The sequence below is a fragment of the Manacus vitellinus genome, unplaced genomic scaffold (assembly GCF_001715985.3).
Source record: "Manacus vitellinus isolate BGI_N305 unplaced genomic scaffold, ASM171598v3 scaffold_42_pilon, whole genome shotgun sequence".
Taxonomy (NCBI): domain Eukaryota; kingdom Metazoa; phylum Chordata; class Aves; order Passeriformes; family Pipridae; genus Manacus; species Manacus vitellinus.
Window position 1 is genome coordinate 6,675,072 of NW_021940553.1, and position 18,308 is coordinate 6,693,379.

The following is an 18,308-nucleotide window of genomic DNA, read 5'->3' on the forward strand; positions in this document are numbered from 1 at the left end:
TGGTAAAATATTTTACAGTCAACTGCTGTACCTAAACAGCAACTCTTCTTGTGGATCTGCATGATTCTTCCTATCCTGCTTGTCAGCTTAATTTCTTCTGCTGTGGCATGGAGTGTGTAATAGCAAATCTAGCACTCAAATTCTTTTGTTTCTTAATTATCTCTGCCCTGTCAGCTATATCACTGAAAACAAGTTGCTATTTGACAATTCAGATAGAAGTAAACATCAAGTTGTGATAATATAGAGTCCTGTATTACTGTCATTATGGAAAAAGCTGTTTCAAGGAGGCTTAAAAAATTAAATAAGCCCAGCACTTCTAAATGGCCAAAAACCTAAAGATATCTGAATTATTCTTCAATATCTTAATCATTCCGTAGAATCATGATCTTGTATAATGGCCACTTTAAATGGAACGTTTGCTGCTCTGCACAGTTGCCACTTCCTTCTAATTGTGAATTAAAGCATAATTTAGGGTGGATCTATGCCAACATGACTAGAAAAATTTAGACACTAACTCTGGTTGAAATAGGGAGGGAAAAGCAGATTTCTTTAAGTAATAGAAAATCACTCATCAAGTTGTACTTTAAAACAAAACACTAGAGCTTGAAGTTGACAAACTGACTTGAATTAAGCCACATAAAAAAGTGCTTGCACTGTAAATCTTACAGGGCAAAAGTGATGGTAGGTTATCATTCTGTTTATTAGCATGCACTTTGGAGAGTTCAGGGCAAGTATGGATACGCATTCATTCCATTTTATGCCGCACATTACTGAAAACACATTCTCCATAAATAATTCATAAGTGCATTGTCTGAAATTTCAGATTCCAAAAATACAACACAGTTTTCAACTTTATGGTTGCTTGGTCTTCAAAACAAAAATAGACAATTGGATGGATGGACTTAGCAAACTTGATAAGAACCCATCAGTCAGAATTACACTCCAGAGGTAAATGCAAACCTCTCCCAGCTCCTGATCCCTGGAAGCAAGGCTATGGTGATAGACTCTGTGCTTGTGCTAGCAGCTCCTTAGTAGAGAACATGAAGAAAAGGAGAAAGGGTAGAAGTAACTAAGTAATGAGTGTGGTGAAGAGCTAATAGGTTGAAACTGTGTAGAAATCCAGAGGAATTTAAGGTATAGCAACAGTCAAAATACAGATACTGGACATACTTTGCCTTGCTAAAAGCCCATTTTTCTGATCAGACTGCACTACAAACTTGAGCTCTGCTTGTTGCTCTTGGCTTTTTATTGGTATCAGTTTGTAATGACATAGTAACTGGCATCATCTTTATGCCAGCTATGCTAACATAAGAGAGGCAAATAGGATCTTGAAACTCATCTAAAGTCTAATTCCTGCACAGAGCAGAGTGACCACAACACCCACTGAAGAAACTGAAGTATGCTTCATAGGCTAGAGTGCTTAAGGTTTATATGCACTGTGATTCTGTATCTTGCTGACATTATATACGTAGCTTATGCTCAGTTGCTTCTGTTTTCTTCATACTGTGCTCAGAAGCCTGACATCAGATAGCAACGGCTTCTCAGCCAGATTTGCATTCGCTCGCTCTGTTCTACTCACCTCCCAGTGACAGGCACACACAGTTTTGGGTACCTTATCTAGAGAAACCTTTGGTGCCCAGCTCCTAACAGAACAGCCCATAATCTCCCTATGCACGAGCTCTTTATCTGAACTCACTCCCTCCAATTTGCTTGAGAACAAACACTGCAACTGAGCTCATTGGCATCCCAACATACTGACTGCTTGGGTGCAGACCATATGTGAAAAAACAATGCTCTAATAAAAATTGTATTCCATTACCCAACTGCTGTAAAACTGCCTACTCGGTGCTCCAATATGGAAAGGCTGGGACTATCTGTCACTCCGTTCATTTCCAGGTGTGCTGAACTCTCTGGGGTAATCTTTAAATCAGCTGAGATTTCATACATCAAAGATGAGGATACATAATTCAAGAGGAGCCACTGAGATAAAACAGTAGCTGTAAAAATTACGACATGTTGGTGGTGCCTGGTTTCGCATGTCAAAGAAGGGCTGCACACAGCCAGCACCAGAGTAGGTTGTGTGGCAAAGCAGGTAGAGAGGTAGAGTCCTCGTAAGCTTCACAGGAACACAGGCACAGAACAGGTCTGACACTGTGCAAGTACCGGGTTGTAAGGCACCCTACAGAAAAAACCAGCAGTAGGGCTCAGAGTGTGAGGCGCTCAGGCCTGGTGTCCCTTGGCTGCAGTCATTGCACGCTAACAACCTCTTTCAAAAACTTTACACAGGTGGTAGCTGTCCCACTGAGATAAATTACCTACTTTCAGCTGCTGAACAGATGGGCAGGGAAGTGAAATTTTAGTTTGTTCATTCCCAGCAGTAACTAGCAAAGATGATCTCGGCCGCTGCAGGATTACTTTTCGATAACCACACACCTGCGGACAGTCATGATTCTGTTAGAAACTACATAAGGTCATTAACAGGCTACAAAATAAGGCAGGGCAATGAACAGCTCAAGAAACTAAGTCTCCCAGTCCCATATTCTTCAGAATATATCTTAGATTGAGAGAGGCCAAAAAGTGTGCAGAGAGGGACCTCAACAGGCAGGAGAAATGGGCCCACAAGAATCTCACAACATGCAACAACAGGAAACTTCAGGTCCTGTACTTTGGGAGAAACAACTGCAGGCACCAGCAGAGGCCAGATTTGACTGCTCCAAACAGGGACTCGGAGGGTGCCCTCCAACCTCAGCTACTCTGTGACTTTGTAGTGAAGTACTGTTCATCAACACAGACAAAAGAGCAAGGACAGACTATCAAGGACTGGACACCGACCTCCCCCTGCAATACAAGCATGGTACAAGCAAGGAAGCTTAAAAGACCAATGCCTGCAAACCAGGAAGCTCCATAAACCAATCCAAACATAAACCAAGGACTTCTGGCTAGAAAGGTTTGCAACTCATTAAAACTAGGATTATTGGATAATTGGATTATTGATATATTTAAACAAGGGTTTTCCCTTCCTTTCCCACATATTTCACCAAATCACTTGCATGTATTCATATACAAATTTATCACAGTGTAGTCCAAAACCCCATACAAGCTTTTCCTTTTTAATAAAATGATCATAGCCATGCTGTAAAAATCTTAGTAAAAATAGTTCTAGTATTTCAGCTTGCAAATATTTTCCTGGTAGAAATCCCGAGCTAACTTTTCAGCAAGATCTCTCAAAAGAAATAGAACTTAAAAAAAACCAAAAAAACCCAAAAAAACCAACAGCAAAAAAACCCTCCCAAAAAATACACTACAAAATGAATGTGACCCAGGGACTTACCCTTCTATGCAACAACACGATCAGAGTGCACAGAGACAGTGAAGTCCACAGGGCGTGAAATTAAAATTTTCACACAGATACAATGAAGTAATGATACAATGTTACAACCTTGGCACAAAAATCTTCTGGTTTGAGTAAAGTCAATGTCATGTGATGTTACGGTTTGTGCACTGCTAGAAACAGTCTGCTGCTAAAAAGTTCATAACAAAACAGAAGGAGAGAAAGCAAGAAAAATGTACAGATAATTACAATAGGCCTGTACATTCCAGTGATCTGGACGTCCCTTAAGATGCTCTTCACAGTCGTATCTAGCTGTCAGAGCAAGCTGAGTTAAGAAAACACACTTTCCTTTCATGCCTGGAAATCTAGATGCTGAGAGGCCATTAGGAGATATGAAAAAGACTGAAAGAGATTTGAACTTGGCAAGGAAAGGGGAGGGAGAGGGAGAGGACAACTCTCTTATGAGGTCGGTTTGTTGCCTACAAACGAGGCAGATATACACGTTCAAAATTCCAAGCATATGGATAAGAACAGGGATGCACAGAGCAATTAACAGAGTCAAGCAGAAGCTGGGATGAGCAGCAGCTGGAGCCCTGTTAAAGTCCTTCTAGGAATTGCTTCACCTGTTACAGTAAAAAGAAAAGGCAGCGCTGGAAGAACATAGGCTCCTCAGCAAAGACAAGGTCATTGGAACAAGAGAGGAGCTTGAAAAATTCTGGGCAGAACTTGGGACAGGGGCACAAACACTTACAAGACTGTGCCACATCAGACCAGAGTCTTGCAAAGCCAGTTACAGACCCTTCATACTACACCCTTCACACTACAGATACACCAACATAGTGCCACAGGGAATTAACAGATAATCTGCAAGAAGCACGAAGCATTTTATTTCTAAGACTATGAAAAAGTCTGCAAACTCATAAATCATAAAGCTGCTTGTATATTATGATGTCTCACAGATACCCAACAGACTGAAGGCCAACAGACTGAAGGACATACACGTATTCTACAAAATATATTTACAGGTTTGAACTATGGGGGGAAAAAAAAATTCAGAAATCAGAATTCAGTCCTACTGCTCATCTCAAACCACAATTTCGTGATCACAGGCACAGAAGTTAACTCATGTGAGAACTACTGGTAATGCGTTTCCAGTAACTCTTCTGGAAATGTAACAGAAAAAGTCAGCCTAACAGTGCAAAGGTCATTCTTTACAAGACATGTTTCTCATCCTACTGATCCAAGACACTACACACAGAGAGAAACATACAGCCAAATGTAACTTAATAAAAACTTCAAGTTTTTAGCTTATTAATTTTTTTCAAATTTTTCTCATTTCATTCCAGTGATTTCATTAGGTTAGCCTTCTTCATCTTTATTAAAAAATAATCAGAACTGAAATGTTTCAATAAACCCAATTTCTGTTTTAAGTAGTAAAAGATGATTCAACGCAGATGAAGCAAAAACGAAAGTTAAAAGTACAATGGCATTAGAGGCTTTGAGAATATCTTTTAAAAGCTGTTAAATACATAAATTATATATTAGTACTGTAGAATGTCTTTGGTTGTTTTTTAGAGGGAAAGAAAAAAAGAACTGTGACAGCAATTTTTTTCACAGAATCACAGAATAGTTTGGGTCAGAAGGGCCTTTAAAGGTCATCCAGTACAACTCCCTGCAATAAGCAGGGACATCTTCAACTAGATCATTTTCACTAGCGGTATGTAACAAAGCAAAATACTTTGAAACTCATGGGTGGAAAGAACCAAAGGTGAAAAACAACACTTAAGGCACCACTATTAAACCGATAGAGCTAAGTTAGTACAGGGCAGAAAAAAGATACAATATTATTTTCAGTAAAAGGTTTAGTTTTCCATCATGTTTCAAAATTACTTTCCTCCCAACACATCCAGACTAAAAGAAATAACGTTCCCCCACCCCCCTAGAGGGCCATAAACTAAGCACCATCCCATAAACAACACAGAACAGAACAAAATTAACATACATGGCCCCAAATTACCTGGGAGCTAGGAGAACATTGCATTGGGAAATTTAAATTTTAAATATAAGCAGTATCTACAATTAAATAAATGGTGAAAAAACTCACCAAAATACTGTTTTCCTTTAAGATTATCTAAATGTTGAAGAGCTATCTTTAGTGCTCTAGCCACGGCCCATCACAAAGCCAAACCTAACAATGATCAATAGTATGTGTTTTTGAAAAGGAAATGTGGCCTAGGAAGAGAAAAGTCACACCTACAGTAAAAATGAGTGCACCCAGCTTGAACAAAGATCTGTAACCAGAGACTACACCACCAGCTCTGTTTCCTTCAAGTCTGCATTAGAAAGCTAGAAGGTATATTACACCATTCAGGGTTTCCCAAAGTAATGCTGGGAAGCCTAAAAAATAAAAACACATTTAGTTCAATAGTTCAAAGTTCAATATTCTTTACACTGAAACACTACCATGATTTTCCTACCCAAATGTGGAAGATACCTTGGTTCTTTCATTACCTTACCCAGGAAAAAAATCAGGGCCCAAATCTTCTGTTATTATGTCCTATCTGACTAATGACAGATATGTAACATTGTAAGATTGAGATGCAAACCCAGATACTGGGTTTTTCCCCAGTCAGATATGTCTTAACGAGGATGTTAAGAGATGATAGTTATTTAAAAATAGACTGTTATTTAAAAATCATCATTATAATCCATATGTTAAGGAAGACTTCAGCTATAGAGCTGTGGAAGTTAGAGAAAACTGCAGTGTCAGTCTCCGAGTATGTGGAATTAAGAACATAATAATGATAACAGGTCAGGATATGAGCTCACTGGACTTCTGGTCTCTTATCTCCATGCTACATGTTCTGAATGTGCCACCTCACAATTCTGTTTGATGGCCACCAGCTTCTCCAGTAGACAAGACAATAAAGAATTGTTCCATACTCATTTTCTGCAGGTCACGTTTGATTTTATGAACTTCTAATAATATCCTAAACATAGCCACCTCTTTTCCAAGCTGAAGAGTCCTTGTCTGTTGTGCTGTTCCTTCCACAAAATCTCTCACACATCAGTAGTCCACTGCACTGCCCAGATGTGACAACCAATACAGTATGTACTGTTGACCAAAAATTTGCTACAGCAGCCTTTCACTTCACAAGTGGAAACAATATAAAAATAAGAAAGCTTGTTAAAAATAACTATCATACTAAGGCTCTGAAAATGAAGATTCAACCTATGGAGAAACACTTCCGAAGGATGAAATGGAGCCATACCAGTTTCAGTGGAACAGTAAACTGTTATGCCCAGTCAGGTAAAAATAAAGAAAATGGAAAGAACAAATTGACAGATCAACAAGGGAGGAAAAACCAAACAAAAAACCCCAAAGAGATAAAAACACAAAAAAGCAAACCCACAACTAAAAAAAATCCCCCAAAATCAAAGCCAACAAAACATTCCAGTCAAAGATAAGGGTTATCCTGCTGAAAGCATAAGGTCTAATAACAAATCCCACTTTTAAGTAGATCAAAAAATAGGAAGTCTAAGTATCTGTTAAAGCTAAGAGGAAATGAAGTTATAAAGGAGCAGGTACAGATGATAAGGCCACAGCAGAAAAGCTCAGTGAGCTGAACATATATTCATGAAGCAGGAACTTACAAAGTTTCTGAAGCTACAGAAGACATGGTGGAAGACCTTTCAAAGTTGAAATGTCGTGCAAATAAATTACAGAACAAATCGAGATGAATGAACAATAATAAATTGCTGGGATCAGCTGGTACTCGCTCAAACTTCTGAAGGAGCTCAGGTATGAAATAGCTGAACTATTAACTGTAGCGTGTAACTAATTGCCTAAAACTGCTTCAGTTCTGGGGCAAAAACAGGGTTCTTTTTAAGCAATCTGGAAAGATGCAGAAATCTACAAATTAAGAGGTCCAATGTTTAGAACAAGCAGATTGACAGAAACTATAATAAAGAAACAACAAACATGACATATTAGCAGAGACTTCATATTAAGTCTTCAATCACCAGGGACCTTTACAAGATTCATAAGATTATTTTGCATCTGAAAGATGCAGTTTAAGTAGTCTATCTGGAGTTCCAAAAGGCCTCCAGCAAATCCATTACCAAAGACTTAAAAGTTGTCATAACAAAGAGAAAAATCCATTAATGGATAGATAACTGGTTAAAACTCAGGAAATTAAGAGAAAACATTAAAATTAGTCTGCTATAAAGTGGCCAGAGAGGTCACCAGTGGAGCATCACAGAAATGTGTTAGGGTCTCAACTCTTTAATGCATTCATAAGTGGCCTAGAGAAAGAACAAATAAGAAAGAGACATTTGCTGCTGATACTATGCTATTCATGGTAGCACAAACAAAAGCTGGGTGTCCTTATTGAAGCAGAGAACTGGAATATCACAAAGGGTTAAAAAAGCGCATTAAAAACTGGAAACACTGCAAATAGGGTAGTATAAAGTACTGGTTACTGTCCTTAAGTGACAAAAGAGGCACGAATTTATTTTTTAAGTAGGCAACTCATCAGGTGTAAATAACTGAGAATACAGAGCTGTGTCTGCCTGCTGAGACCATCTCCTGATGCACAGAACGTTATCTGGCAGAAATGGGATACGACTGGATCGAGGCCCTGCTCAAACCTCAGAAACACTGCAGTACCATGGTCACCTGTATTTGAGTTACAGGGCACCACCAGGCCATGACACTTCTAAAAAGGACTCCCCTATGCAGTCAAACTTCCATCACCACGATTTTTATTAAGCACTTTATCACTTCACAAGCTCACATGCTACTGAGGAAGATGCTGTGTGTTCACAATCATGCATATACACTCCCTCTCCCAGAGTGGGGGCTTTATATCTTTGATATCTAAGCCCTTTGATTTATAATGTGAGCATTAAAGGTATATTAATAATCAGGGCACTGACCATGCAGCACCTAGGTTAACCCTGCATTTGCCTCCAATCCATAATGAAAATACAAACGACAAACAATTTATTTTAAGTTCCCCATATACAGCTACAAGAGGGATGAGGTATCAGTGCACATTCCTCCAGGATTATTTTACAGGTCACAGGATGACAGGTATTACCAAAAGGATAGTTAGCTGATTCTAAAATAATTCATTGACCATAAAAGGAGCTAAGGGTAACTAGCTCAGTTGTCTCAAGATAAGCAAGATGAATTCCACCCTAACTATACTATCATCACAGTTAATCATCGTTATTACAGGGACCAACCAACCACAGAGATGTACCATGGCAAGATCCTGCCCCAAAGAGCCTGAAAAGCCCAGGAAGGTGAAGGAGAGAAGAAAAGGGCAGTATATTAACACGTAAGCAATATGGTAGAAATATGGCATTGCATCTTTAGGGATAAAGCCTTCTTAAAGCACGATGCAATCGTCCGGCATGTATTATTCACCAATTCCTCCCACCTAAAAAAAAAACAACTCTCCAAAAAACCAAGAGGAAATGCCTCTGAGAGAGAAGAACAGAAATTACCACCATCCTAGGAACAGAAGAGCTGCTTAGAGAACCATGAAGACAGAAACCAAGACTTGCCAAGCTTTGTAGAAATTGCCATCCCAGTAATTCTAAGAATACGTTTAAAAGTAAAATGCAGAGCACTCAAGGTATCAGTGGAGTAAAAAAACCACAGTCAAATCATTTTTTTTGACAAAGGAGTAGAGCAAGGAACAGAAGGAACTTGAAAATATTTTGAGGCTAAGTTTTCATAGCTGTGATTACAAATGCAAACAGAAATCACATCCAATGAACCAACATTCACTTAAGATTTAACATGGTATTTAAGAACATACAAATGCACATGGAGAAAAAATTGTAAAAAAAAAAGTAATTAAGATAACAATGAAAATTATGTAAAGTCAGTTTCATAATATGATTTCTACTCTATTTTCCTTTGCTTACTATTACTTTCAAACTACAATCAAGTTATTGTCATACCCCTGAATGATGGAAACCTTGCCAACTACTTCAAAACTGACACGTTTTCTGTTTCACTGAACATTCCCAGAAGACATTTTCTCTCATTTTAATACAAAATCCTGTCAGATCCACAGAGCTGAAAAAAAAATGTGTAAAGGATATGTAGCTGTAATAGACCTCCCCCAACTAGTCAAAGTTTGGAATAAAAGACGATCAAAAAAGACTCAAAGATCCAGTGCTAGATTAATGCAAATATCTGCTTGTTTGCAAGTGTACTTTTTGATTAAACTGGCATACATCAAGTACAATTAGAAGAGTTATTTATAACTAAGAAATACATAATTCTGCATTTTAATGAGGGTGACAATTACAGCCAACAGTTGGCAATTAACATTAATCCTTTTGCACTGCAAATCAGAATTTCCCAATATGATTTTCTTTGTCAGCAATGGACACACCAGAACTGTTACTGCAAAGCAGCTATTTATTAGGTAGGCTGCTTTGACACAAATAGGTGTTCCGGTTACACACAGTAAGGAAAGAAGCCAATGATGTGTTAAATTTGATAACCTCAGATGTAAATACAGAATGTCACTTCAAAATTTACTTGATGTCTACAACACAAAATATAATCAAGGCTTATCATTTTCATGGCTGAACCCAATTCCAAGTTTCCCAAGAGCCAGGCTTCACAGGTGAAATCTGATTTCAACACAGGCTTGAAAGCTCCCATTGTTAAATTTGGTTTAGATCCCAGCCCTGGGTTCACATCTGCATTTCACCCCTGAGACTTCAAAGCTTTTAGTGGTTGTAACCGAACAGGGTAGATAAGGAGTAGTGTTTGCCCAGTCGGTATCAGTTTCCAAAGCAGAACTCTGGAGCAACTACTGAAGACAGGAATAATTACTACTGAAAGATTTACTACGTTAGCATAGCCTTACTGCAAATTCTTTCCTTATGCAGGTTATCAATAAAATTTTGGTTCTCAAAACCACTGAATTTTAAATACCAATCTTCCCAAGTTGTTCTAACATATTTCTATTCATTGAGCAAAAATTTCTCTGTAACTAAATGCCATGTCTATAACAAATGTTGACCTAATTAAACACTACTATTTCTGATATCCGTGATCCTCAAAGAGAGATGATTTAGATTTGCTAAGTGTGTCTTTCTAAAAAAGGAGTTCTCTCTGTTTTAGCCTCTCAGCCATTGTCTTTTCAGACAAAAGCACTGGAAAACTACCTAACTACCTTCTTGTCATACTGGTCTTTAACAGGAAGAGAGACCTGGTCCAAATCCTATCTAAGGCACAAGATCAAAATGCAGCCTCTAGAAGAGTGCTGAGGTGTTCACCACCTAGGTCAGGCAATTGCAGTGGGATCAGTGTCAAGACATAACTAAATGAGAAGGCAGGAAAGGAGAACTATGAGCATTAAGCCAAGAAACCTACAATGTACTTCTTACAAAGCGCTGTAAAATTCACATTTATTTTGTAAGTATGAGATAGATGGGTTATTCCTACATACAGAGGTGCCCAACTAAAATCAAGATAAGTGATATTAATGTCCTATGGTCAGTATTATTGAACCTCGAAAGCAATAAACTATGAGTCGATAAATATTACATTTGCAACATAGTTAACATTCTTCTACTGTCTCTGGCACTTATTACACATTGTAACCGCAAGTCTACAATACATTATTCATATTTGGGGTGTCACTGAGTGATGGATTGCTGTAAGAGAGGCTGTCCTTTAAATAAATCAACAAATAAAAATGCAAATGTTAACATTTTCAGCCACAACTTTTTCCATCTTGAATGGGGAATGAAAATTTCACATTATATCGACAGCCAGCAGAGAGAACAATTAACAACCTACACGGTGAATAAGAGAGATTAATTTGCCAATGTCTGGTTTTATCACTTGCATATGGAACTACATTGGACTTTTTGTGCCGCTGGCTTTCTCAGGGAGTAGGCAAAACTTGCATTCTCCTACCACGTTCAGAAACTAACTCACCACCCCGCTCCAAACGCACTTTTAATCTCTTTAAATGTTCCTGAGTTAAATCTGGAATTTAAGTTTCTTGCTCCCTTTGAATCCTGTACGGTGTCTGATCCTAAGGGGGAAAAATAATTCTATTTCTTTGTCAGTGCTTGCTTGGAGTCTACAGCAGAAGGAACCTCATAGATCGTCTTAAGTCAATATCCATATTTAAGCATCCAATATGTGCAGATCTGAAAAGCAACTACCATCTAAGTAAGGCAAAAGCTTAAATCTCATCACTGTCATACTTCCTAACACTCAGCATAACAGATCTACTCTAGACTATTCCAGTGTGCATTATTAAGTATACAACACTGCACATTATATTTTACATCAGATATTAATTTGCTTAAAAGTCCCTGAATACACATTCACCTGAGATGTGCTGGGCAACTGGGTAAATAGTTTTGTTTTTAAAATGTCCCTAAACACAAATTTACACAATACAATCTGTTTATAAAAACTCCAACAGGCCACTGTAGTCTAACAGATAATAATACAGCTCAAATATAGCATTTGTATTGCAAGAACTTCTAAATCACTTATTTTAATGGCTAAAAGAAACTTCACTCAAAGACAATGCATTCAGCAAGCATTAAAGCTTTGATTTGAAACTGCAACAAGAAAACACATGCTTAATGCTGAAATCCCAGACTATCACTCAATCCCTTAATTTACCTAACTGTTCTTAAACTCACTTCTTTGATGTCCAAAGTGAAAAATGCTACAGGAGAATTATCTGTTTCCATGGTGAGCAGAACAACCTTTGCCTGTGTCTTTTTAAGTGCTTGATTATCCGCAGTATTATAGGACTTATTGTGCCAAACTCAACACTACAACAGTTTCTGCGTGGGGAGAGCCTGACAATTGCAACAGGGCTGTAATCAAATTAAATGGTCTTTCAGAATGTACAGTTTGTAATTTTCTTTTTTTTTTTTTTCAAAAATAGCTGAATACTTTAATTTAGAGCAGTTTCTCTTCTGTGTGCAACACAACACTTGTTTTGCTGAAATCAGTACCTGATTATGGCTAAGGTAAGATCTAGTTTATGTAAAAACTTCTTAATTAGTAAAAGAAAGCATCAATATGCCACTGCTTCCCCTTTCCACTGTCCCTCCAGCTCAAAAGCAAAAATACAGACTCTTTCTTCTAGGCAAATGCCAGTTATGAGAAAGGTGCCCCTGATCACCAAAAAGGAAATGTTTAAGACAATCAGAATAATTATGCTTTAGGGGTAAGGAACAAACTTACTCTTCCAAATTTGCCCAGCCCTAACCTCGCCTGTGATTTTTTTGATCTAGATAAATAAGCACATGGAGTAGAAAAGCTTTCCAGACCTGCTGTGAACATAATTCTAAGGGCTTCATGCAGGTGTAGACACTTGGTTTAATAACATTGGGTAGCCAAACTTTCAGCTTGGCTCTATTAGGAAAGGCAGTGACAGGCAGGCATAGAAGCATGATGGGCAAGCAAATTCACTATTAGCCTATTTCTGGATGCCACATAAAGAAAGGTTGGGTTTCTTTTTTCTTTCAGAGATATCACTGAAATCACCTTGTGCACATTCATTTTTCAAGTCTGGTCCTTCTACAGGTGTAGCACTAGGGCTCTTAAGGTTCACGTTTACCTTCTAGGGACATTTATTTCTTGCTCCAGACATGATTCATCCCGAGACAGAGAAGGATGTAGGACTGCAGCAGTTCTTCCTCAAGCAGGAGGTAGCTGTAACACACTGAAGCCTCCAGTTGAGCACTGCCAAGACAGGCTATCACGCCAACACATCTTCTACCTGCCATGCCTGCTTATCCAGCCAGCCCTTCCCAGAAGCTGTGCTAGCACCCTGATGCCTCACGCTGCCAGGGAGCTTATGTCGCTTTCCAACACCTTCTCCCTGGCAGGCTTTCTGTTGCTGCTGCTGCCTGGTGCCAGGGTTTGAGCTAGTTAAAGCTGGCACAAACATGAGTTGAATCTAGTCCTATAAATTTAAATAGTCAAAAGTAATTAGGTTTACATGTACTGCTGAATAAATAAATTTGCTCTTAGTCTAGGGCTTTGTGTTGCAAGTTTCAGATCCATGCCAACTGTTGTGGTTAAGCTGTTAACCCCCCCAAATCACAGATCATAATGAACATGCTGACAAACCCTAACTTTAGTGGCACAATAGCAGCAATAACTCTCAATATTGATTAATTTAGTTAGTTAAACCTGCAGTCTAAGCTTATAACCATTCCGTGATAAATTGAGACTGACCTGCTGCCCAAGCAGGTTTTTTGATGAAGGACAGAATCAGCTTTAGGTTTCCCCAGAAATACTTGTCCATTTACCATTTTCAATTAGAGAAGGCCATGAGTAAGGGAAAGCACAACATGGCTGCTTATGGTCAATTATAGCTACAGCACCAGTGGAGGGAAAGCAAATGAGGAAGTATGGGAGAAAGCACTCCAAAAATACAGGATTTTTCAAAATTTGTCATCAACTGGTAAAATAAGCCTTTAAGGATGACAGCTAATCAGACTCCTTTTACTGATCACTTTACCTGGTATGATTTCTAACAGCATATTTCAACAAATATTTTACTCCCCTCTGTGGAAAAGAATAGATCATCAATCCTCTTGAATAAAATTCCTTTTTCTGAGCAGTTGTCATATGATGTGAATAATTATATCTACTTCTCAGTGCTTGAATGGAATCTCAACTTAGCACTATTAGACAGCATCAAGCACTATCTTTACACACACTTTATCTGCTATGACTGGCTTGCAAAGGTAACCCTTCCTTTTAAGAGAAATGCTTAGGCAATCTTGTGGTTTCTGTTAGTTTAAACATACAGCTACTTGTGGGAAACAGAGCCTAATCTAGCTCAGTTTTTAAATCCTCCCAGAATTATCAACTCTCCCATCAGAAGGAAAAAAAAAGTGTTTCCATAGCAAGGAAGTACAATTTTGTCAATATTGATAGTGGTTTTTCACCTATTATATATCGCAAGTTCCTTCAGAAGATAGAAATAAACTGCCAGCTTCTGCCAAGAATACAGGGATGATATCAAGCATACATTTTCCTAGTCCACTGGGCCAAGAGAAGATTAAATCTGACTCTAGCCCGCTCATCCTCCAAGAAACATTTAACTCTTCTTAAGAATGGCTGCACATTCTTGTTATGCCACCTCACAGTTACCTAACGAGTAGTGGTGTCAAATACTGCAAATTCATATTTCAATCTGCATTTATTTTGTTGCTTAACTAAAGATTTTATTATGAGAAAACATAGGATATGACAAAGAAAAGCAAGGATTGTGTGCTGTTCTTCTAGGCATTTACCACCAGAGATGTAATCCTGCCTAAAGAAGGCAAGTTTTCAGACTCGTAACCGTAACAACAATGCTGCTTTCAGTTTTTTCATTGGAGCAGAAGCTATAATGCTGCTTTTCCAGTGCATTTAGTGCAGATATATAGTATAATCAGGAATTGCTGACTTAATGTGATTTTGTTGCTCGTCATTAAACATAAAATAACTCTCATACAAAACATTTTAAAAGAAATGCTATTTGATAAAATATGGGGTTGGGGGAAGAGGCAGGCAAATGCAGAGGGATTAAAATCTTCACGTGGATGTAAAACCTAACAGGGTTAACAGTGCCCATACAAATTATTTACAAAGGCATTTAATGTGTCAGGACTTGCAACATAAAATACTTTCTGTTCAAAATCTAAGTAAAATTAAAATGTTAGAACTTGGCATATTCCTGCTTTTCTTATTCTAAAAAGCAACTTAAGGCTTACTATAAATGTCAAAAGGATATGGCAGGTTTTAGTTTATATCATCCAGCTAGCGCGAACATGAAACATCATAGAAATTCAGCCACTTCCCTGCATCTAGGAGAATTTGATGGTTGTGTTTGCAGAATCTTAAACCAGAGATTACCCTACAGCTTACCGTGAAGTGTCATGCTGGATCGGTGATATGCCTGGGGTTGCAAGCGCTTTGCTGCTGCCCATCAACCCAGGAGATGTGCCTGCATCCTTCCTAGGTCCTGAAGTTGTCCCTGTGGAATGAAGTGAAGACAAGCCAGACATCAGAGGCTATTAATTTTGGGACAGATGTCTCACGATTCTGCATTATTACAGAACACTGGGACTAAAAGTTGAAACCTTTTGGAGTGCCAGACATATACAGAGAAATGGCAATCAGAGAACTCATCAGTGGACACTACTGTGCACAGCATCCATTTCAGGACCAGATAGGATCAAATCTGTACAATAAAACACACACTACAGCCTCCATCTTACTGCCCAAAGTTTGACAGACTCGCACTGTTATCATTTCTTACAGTCATCCACAGGATTTGGCTTGTTTCACAGATGCAGCTCCCAAGACATGCTATAAGATGTTATTTCTCCAAGTGTAAATACAACAGTATTTTGCTTTCAATAAAATAGAACTGATACTCCATTCTTTCTTCTACTCTCCAAATAGATAGGATTTAGTTACACAAATAGCATAGAGGTAAAGGCAATATGAAAATTAGGAGTAATATGATCTACTACACAAAAGCCTGTGGGTTTGAGCTTTTTTATCTAGCCTAATTAGTTCTGTGCAACCAACATCATTTAACTAAACAGTTAGTATAGGAAAAACCGCAAGTATCAGCAAAAATTAAAGTCAAACCAGTGTTTAGCTCTTTATGTAATTCTGTCATGACTAAATATTTCTCAGCTCTGCGAACAGCAACATTATCTATCATCCATGCTGAAACATGAAGCAACAAGGCTGTAATTCCAGCGTCAGTGCAAAATTTACAGATGTCCAAGGGATTAAGTTTATTTAAAATACTGCACTGATTTAAGATTTATACAAATATATAAAATTTAGTAAACCCCTATGTTTTAAGGTGCACTTTAAGGAGGCTAATAAAAAAATGGGTTCTTATCACTCTGCTCTAATGAACTGTGCTTCAGTACCATGCAGTGAAAAAAATCTCGCCTAACAAAGAGTTAATTATCAGTGAAGGAACTCCTGGAAATATCATGGGGATATATGCTGATTGTGTGTCCCTGGTAACTTGATAGCGTGCCAATCCATGATGAGAAGAGTGGGTATGCATGTAAAGACTGGAAGGCTCTTGCTTAGACTTTTGGTTTTATGATCGAACAAGAGATATTTAGAAATCATTTCACATGACAGTGGAATGAGGCAGCTGGATTTTAAGAAACTAATACTAAAGTAATAAAAACCTGGTGAACACAGGAGAATATATTCAATTTCTAATATAAGAAAAGGCTGGCACATTGTCAACATACTACCTTCATAGCAAACTAGATGTATTTCTGCAAAAAAGAAAATATATGGACTCAGAAGTAGCCAACACAGACTCAGGGGGACTGTTCAAAGACCCAAGTTTGAAAATATTACCAGGGCTAGAAACAGAAAACAAGAAAAGAAACTAAGCAGGAATATACTGAGGCTGTTAAGCTGCACAGAGAAAAAACAAGGGTAGCAAGAAATCCCAAATAAGTGCATATCTAAACAAAAAAAGTTTAAAAATACATCTTGATAAAAGCATGCAAGTCGATTGAGGGAATAAAAGTGCCAAAAAACAAGTGAATATACAAAGATGATTAAATCAATAATGATCCCAAAAATGTCCAAGCTACTAATAATTTTAAAATATACTATGAGAAAAAATAAAGGAAAAGAAAATTGGCAAGTAGAAGATAATGAAGACCCTGTTGATGTATAATACCTGCCTATATAAAGCTGATGAAAAAAAACTATCAGGGGAAAAAAAAGATACAAAGTCTTTAGTCTGAAGGATATATATTTCAGGGCTAAAGGGAATTAGTTAATGAATTTATGAAGTGACTGGTAATTATTTATGAAAAGTCATAGAGAACTGGGGTGATACAAATGACAGCAAATTAATTAGATTTGCAGGTGTTGGAAGACGGTATGAGACTGGAGACATCGCAGATGATCTAAAGGAGTAAGAACCAGGGAAAAAGAACAGACAAATTTACCCTTGGAAAAAAGAAAAAGCTCTTACATGGTGTGATAATCTGACACCAATGGAAAGAACCTGGAGCAGCAAATAATAGTAAAAAACAAACTTGCAAGGCAAGGTACCCCCAGAGCAATTATAGATGTCTTCTAAATGGTAATGTTAAGAATACTATTTTCAATTTGGCTAACTTGGTACAAGACTGACTTAAAGCAGATTAAAGAATCATTTGAGACAACTCAAATAGTTGTATATTTCTGCTTGAGAAACAGACAACTAAAACATCACTAAACTGGGGAAATACAGCAGTCTATATTTTGGAAGTGTAAACACTAAGAATGAAGAAATACAGCTGAGGTTGGTTCAAGCAGCAATGGGATGAAAGTAAGCAAAGGGAAATCTAGGTTGATAATCATAAAAGAAATCTTTATGACTTGAATAATAGTAATATTCATAAGACTTAACATTTATATAGTACTTCACATCTTCAAAGCACTTCCCTAATATTAACTAATTGCTCTATTCGATTGTAGGGAAGAGTCTTCCCTCAAGGGAAGAAGTGCCAGATCCTGAATCCCTAAGAAGCTACATTAGAAAAACTACTGAAAAATAAACATTATACAGAAAAATCAGCCCCTGGAAAAGTACAGGGCTAAAATGAGCTAAAATAATTTTCCTTCTCTGGCTCTTTCTTCTACATATGGAAAGGAAAGTTGCGCATGCTATACAACACCAAGCATATATTACGTCCAACATAGACACAAAGGGAAAAATAGTTCTTTCTTTTGTTTCAATTCAGAGGTATTTCAGGAAAGGGGTAAAGAGGAATACTTTAAACAGAAACACAGAAAGGTGCCCAATATTGCAGAGTGCAATGGGTAGAATCTAGTTTAAGTTTCCCAGCCCCAAAGAAAAATTTTCCAAAGTAGAAAGGAAGGGAAGCACACATTTCTGTACTCCAGTGCTTTTTAACCAGA

General features: G+C 37.8%; 1 protein-coding gene across 4 annotated transcripts in view; it reads right to left on the bottom strand.

Moving 5' to 3' along the window:
• The window catches only part of KIAA1328 (KIAA1328 ortholog), a 172,174-nt gene that overhangs the window by 13,838 nt on the left and 140,028 nt on the right, over window positions 1–18,308 (bottom strand). For all 4 annotated transcript variants that reach the window (XM_029962160.1, XM_029962159.1, XM_018078819.1 and 1 more), the window contains one exon: window positions 15,270–15,378. In XM_029962160.1, the coding sequence (XP_029818020.1) occupies window positions 15,270–15,378 (109 nt within the window). The remainder of the gene's footprint in view (window positions 1–15,269; window positions 15,379–18,308) is intronic.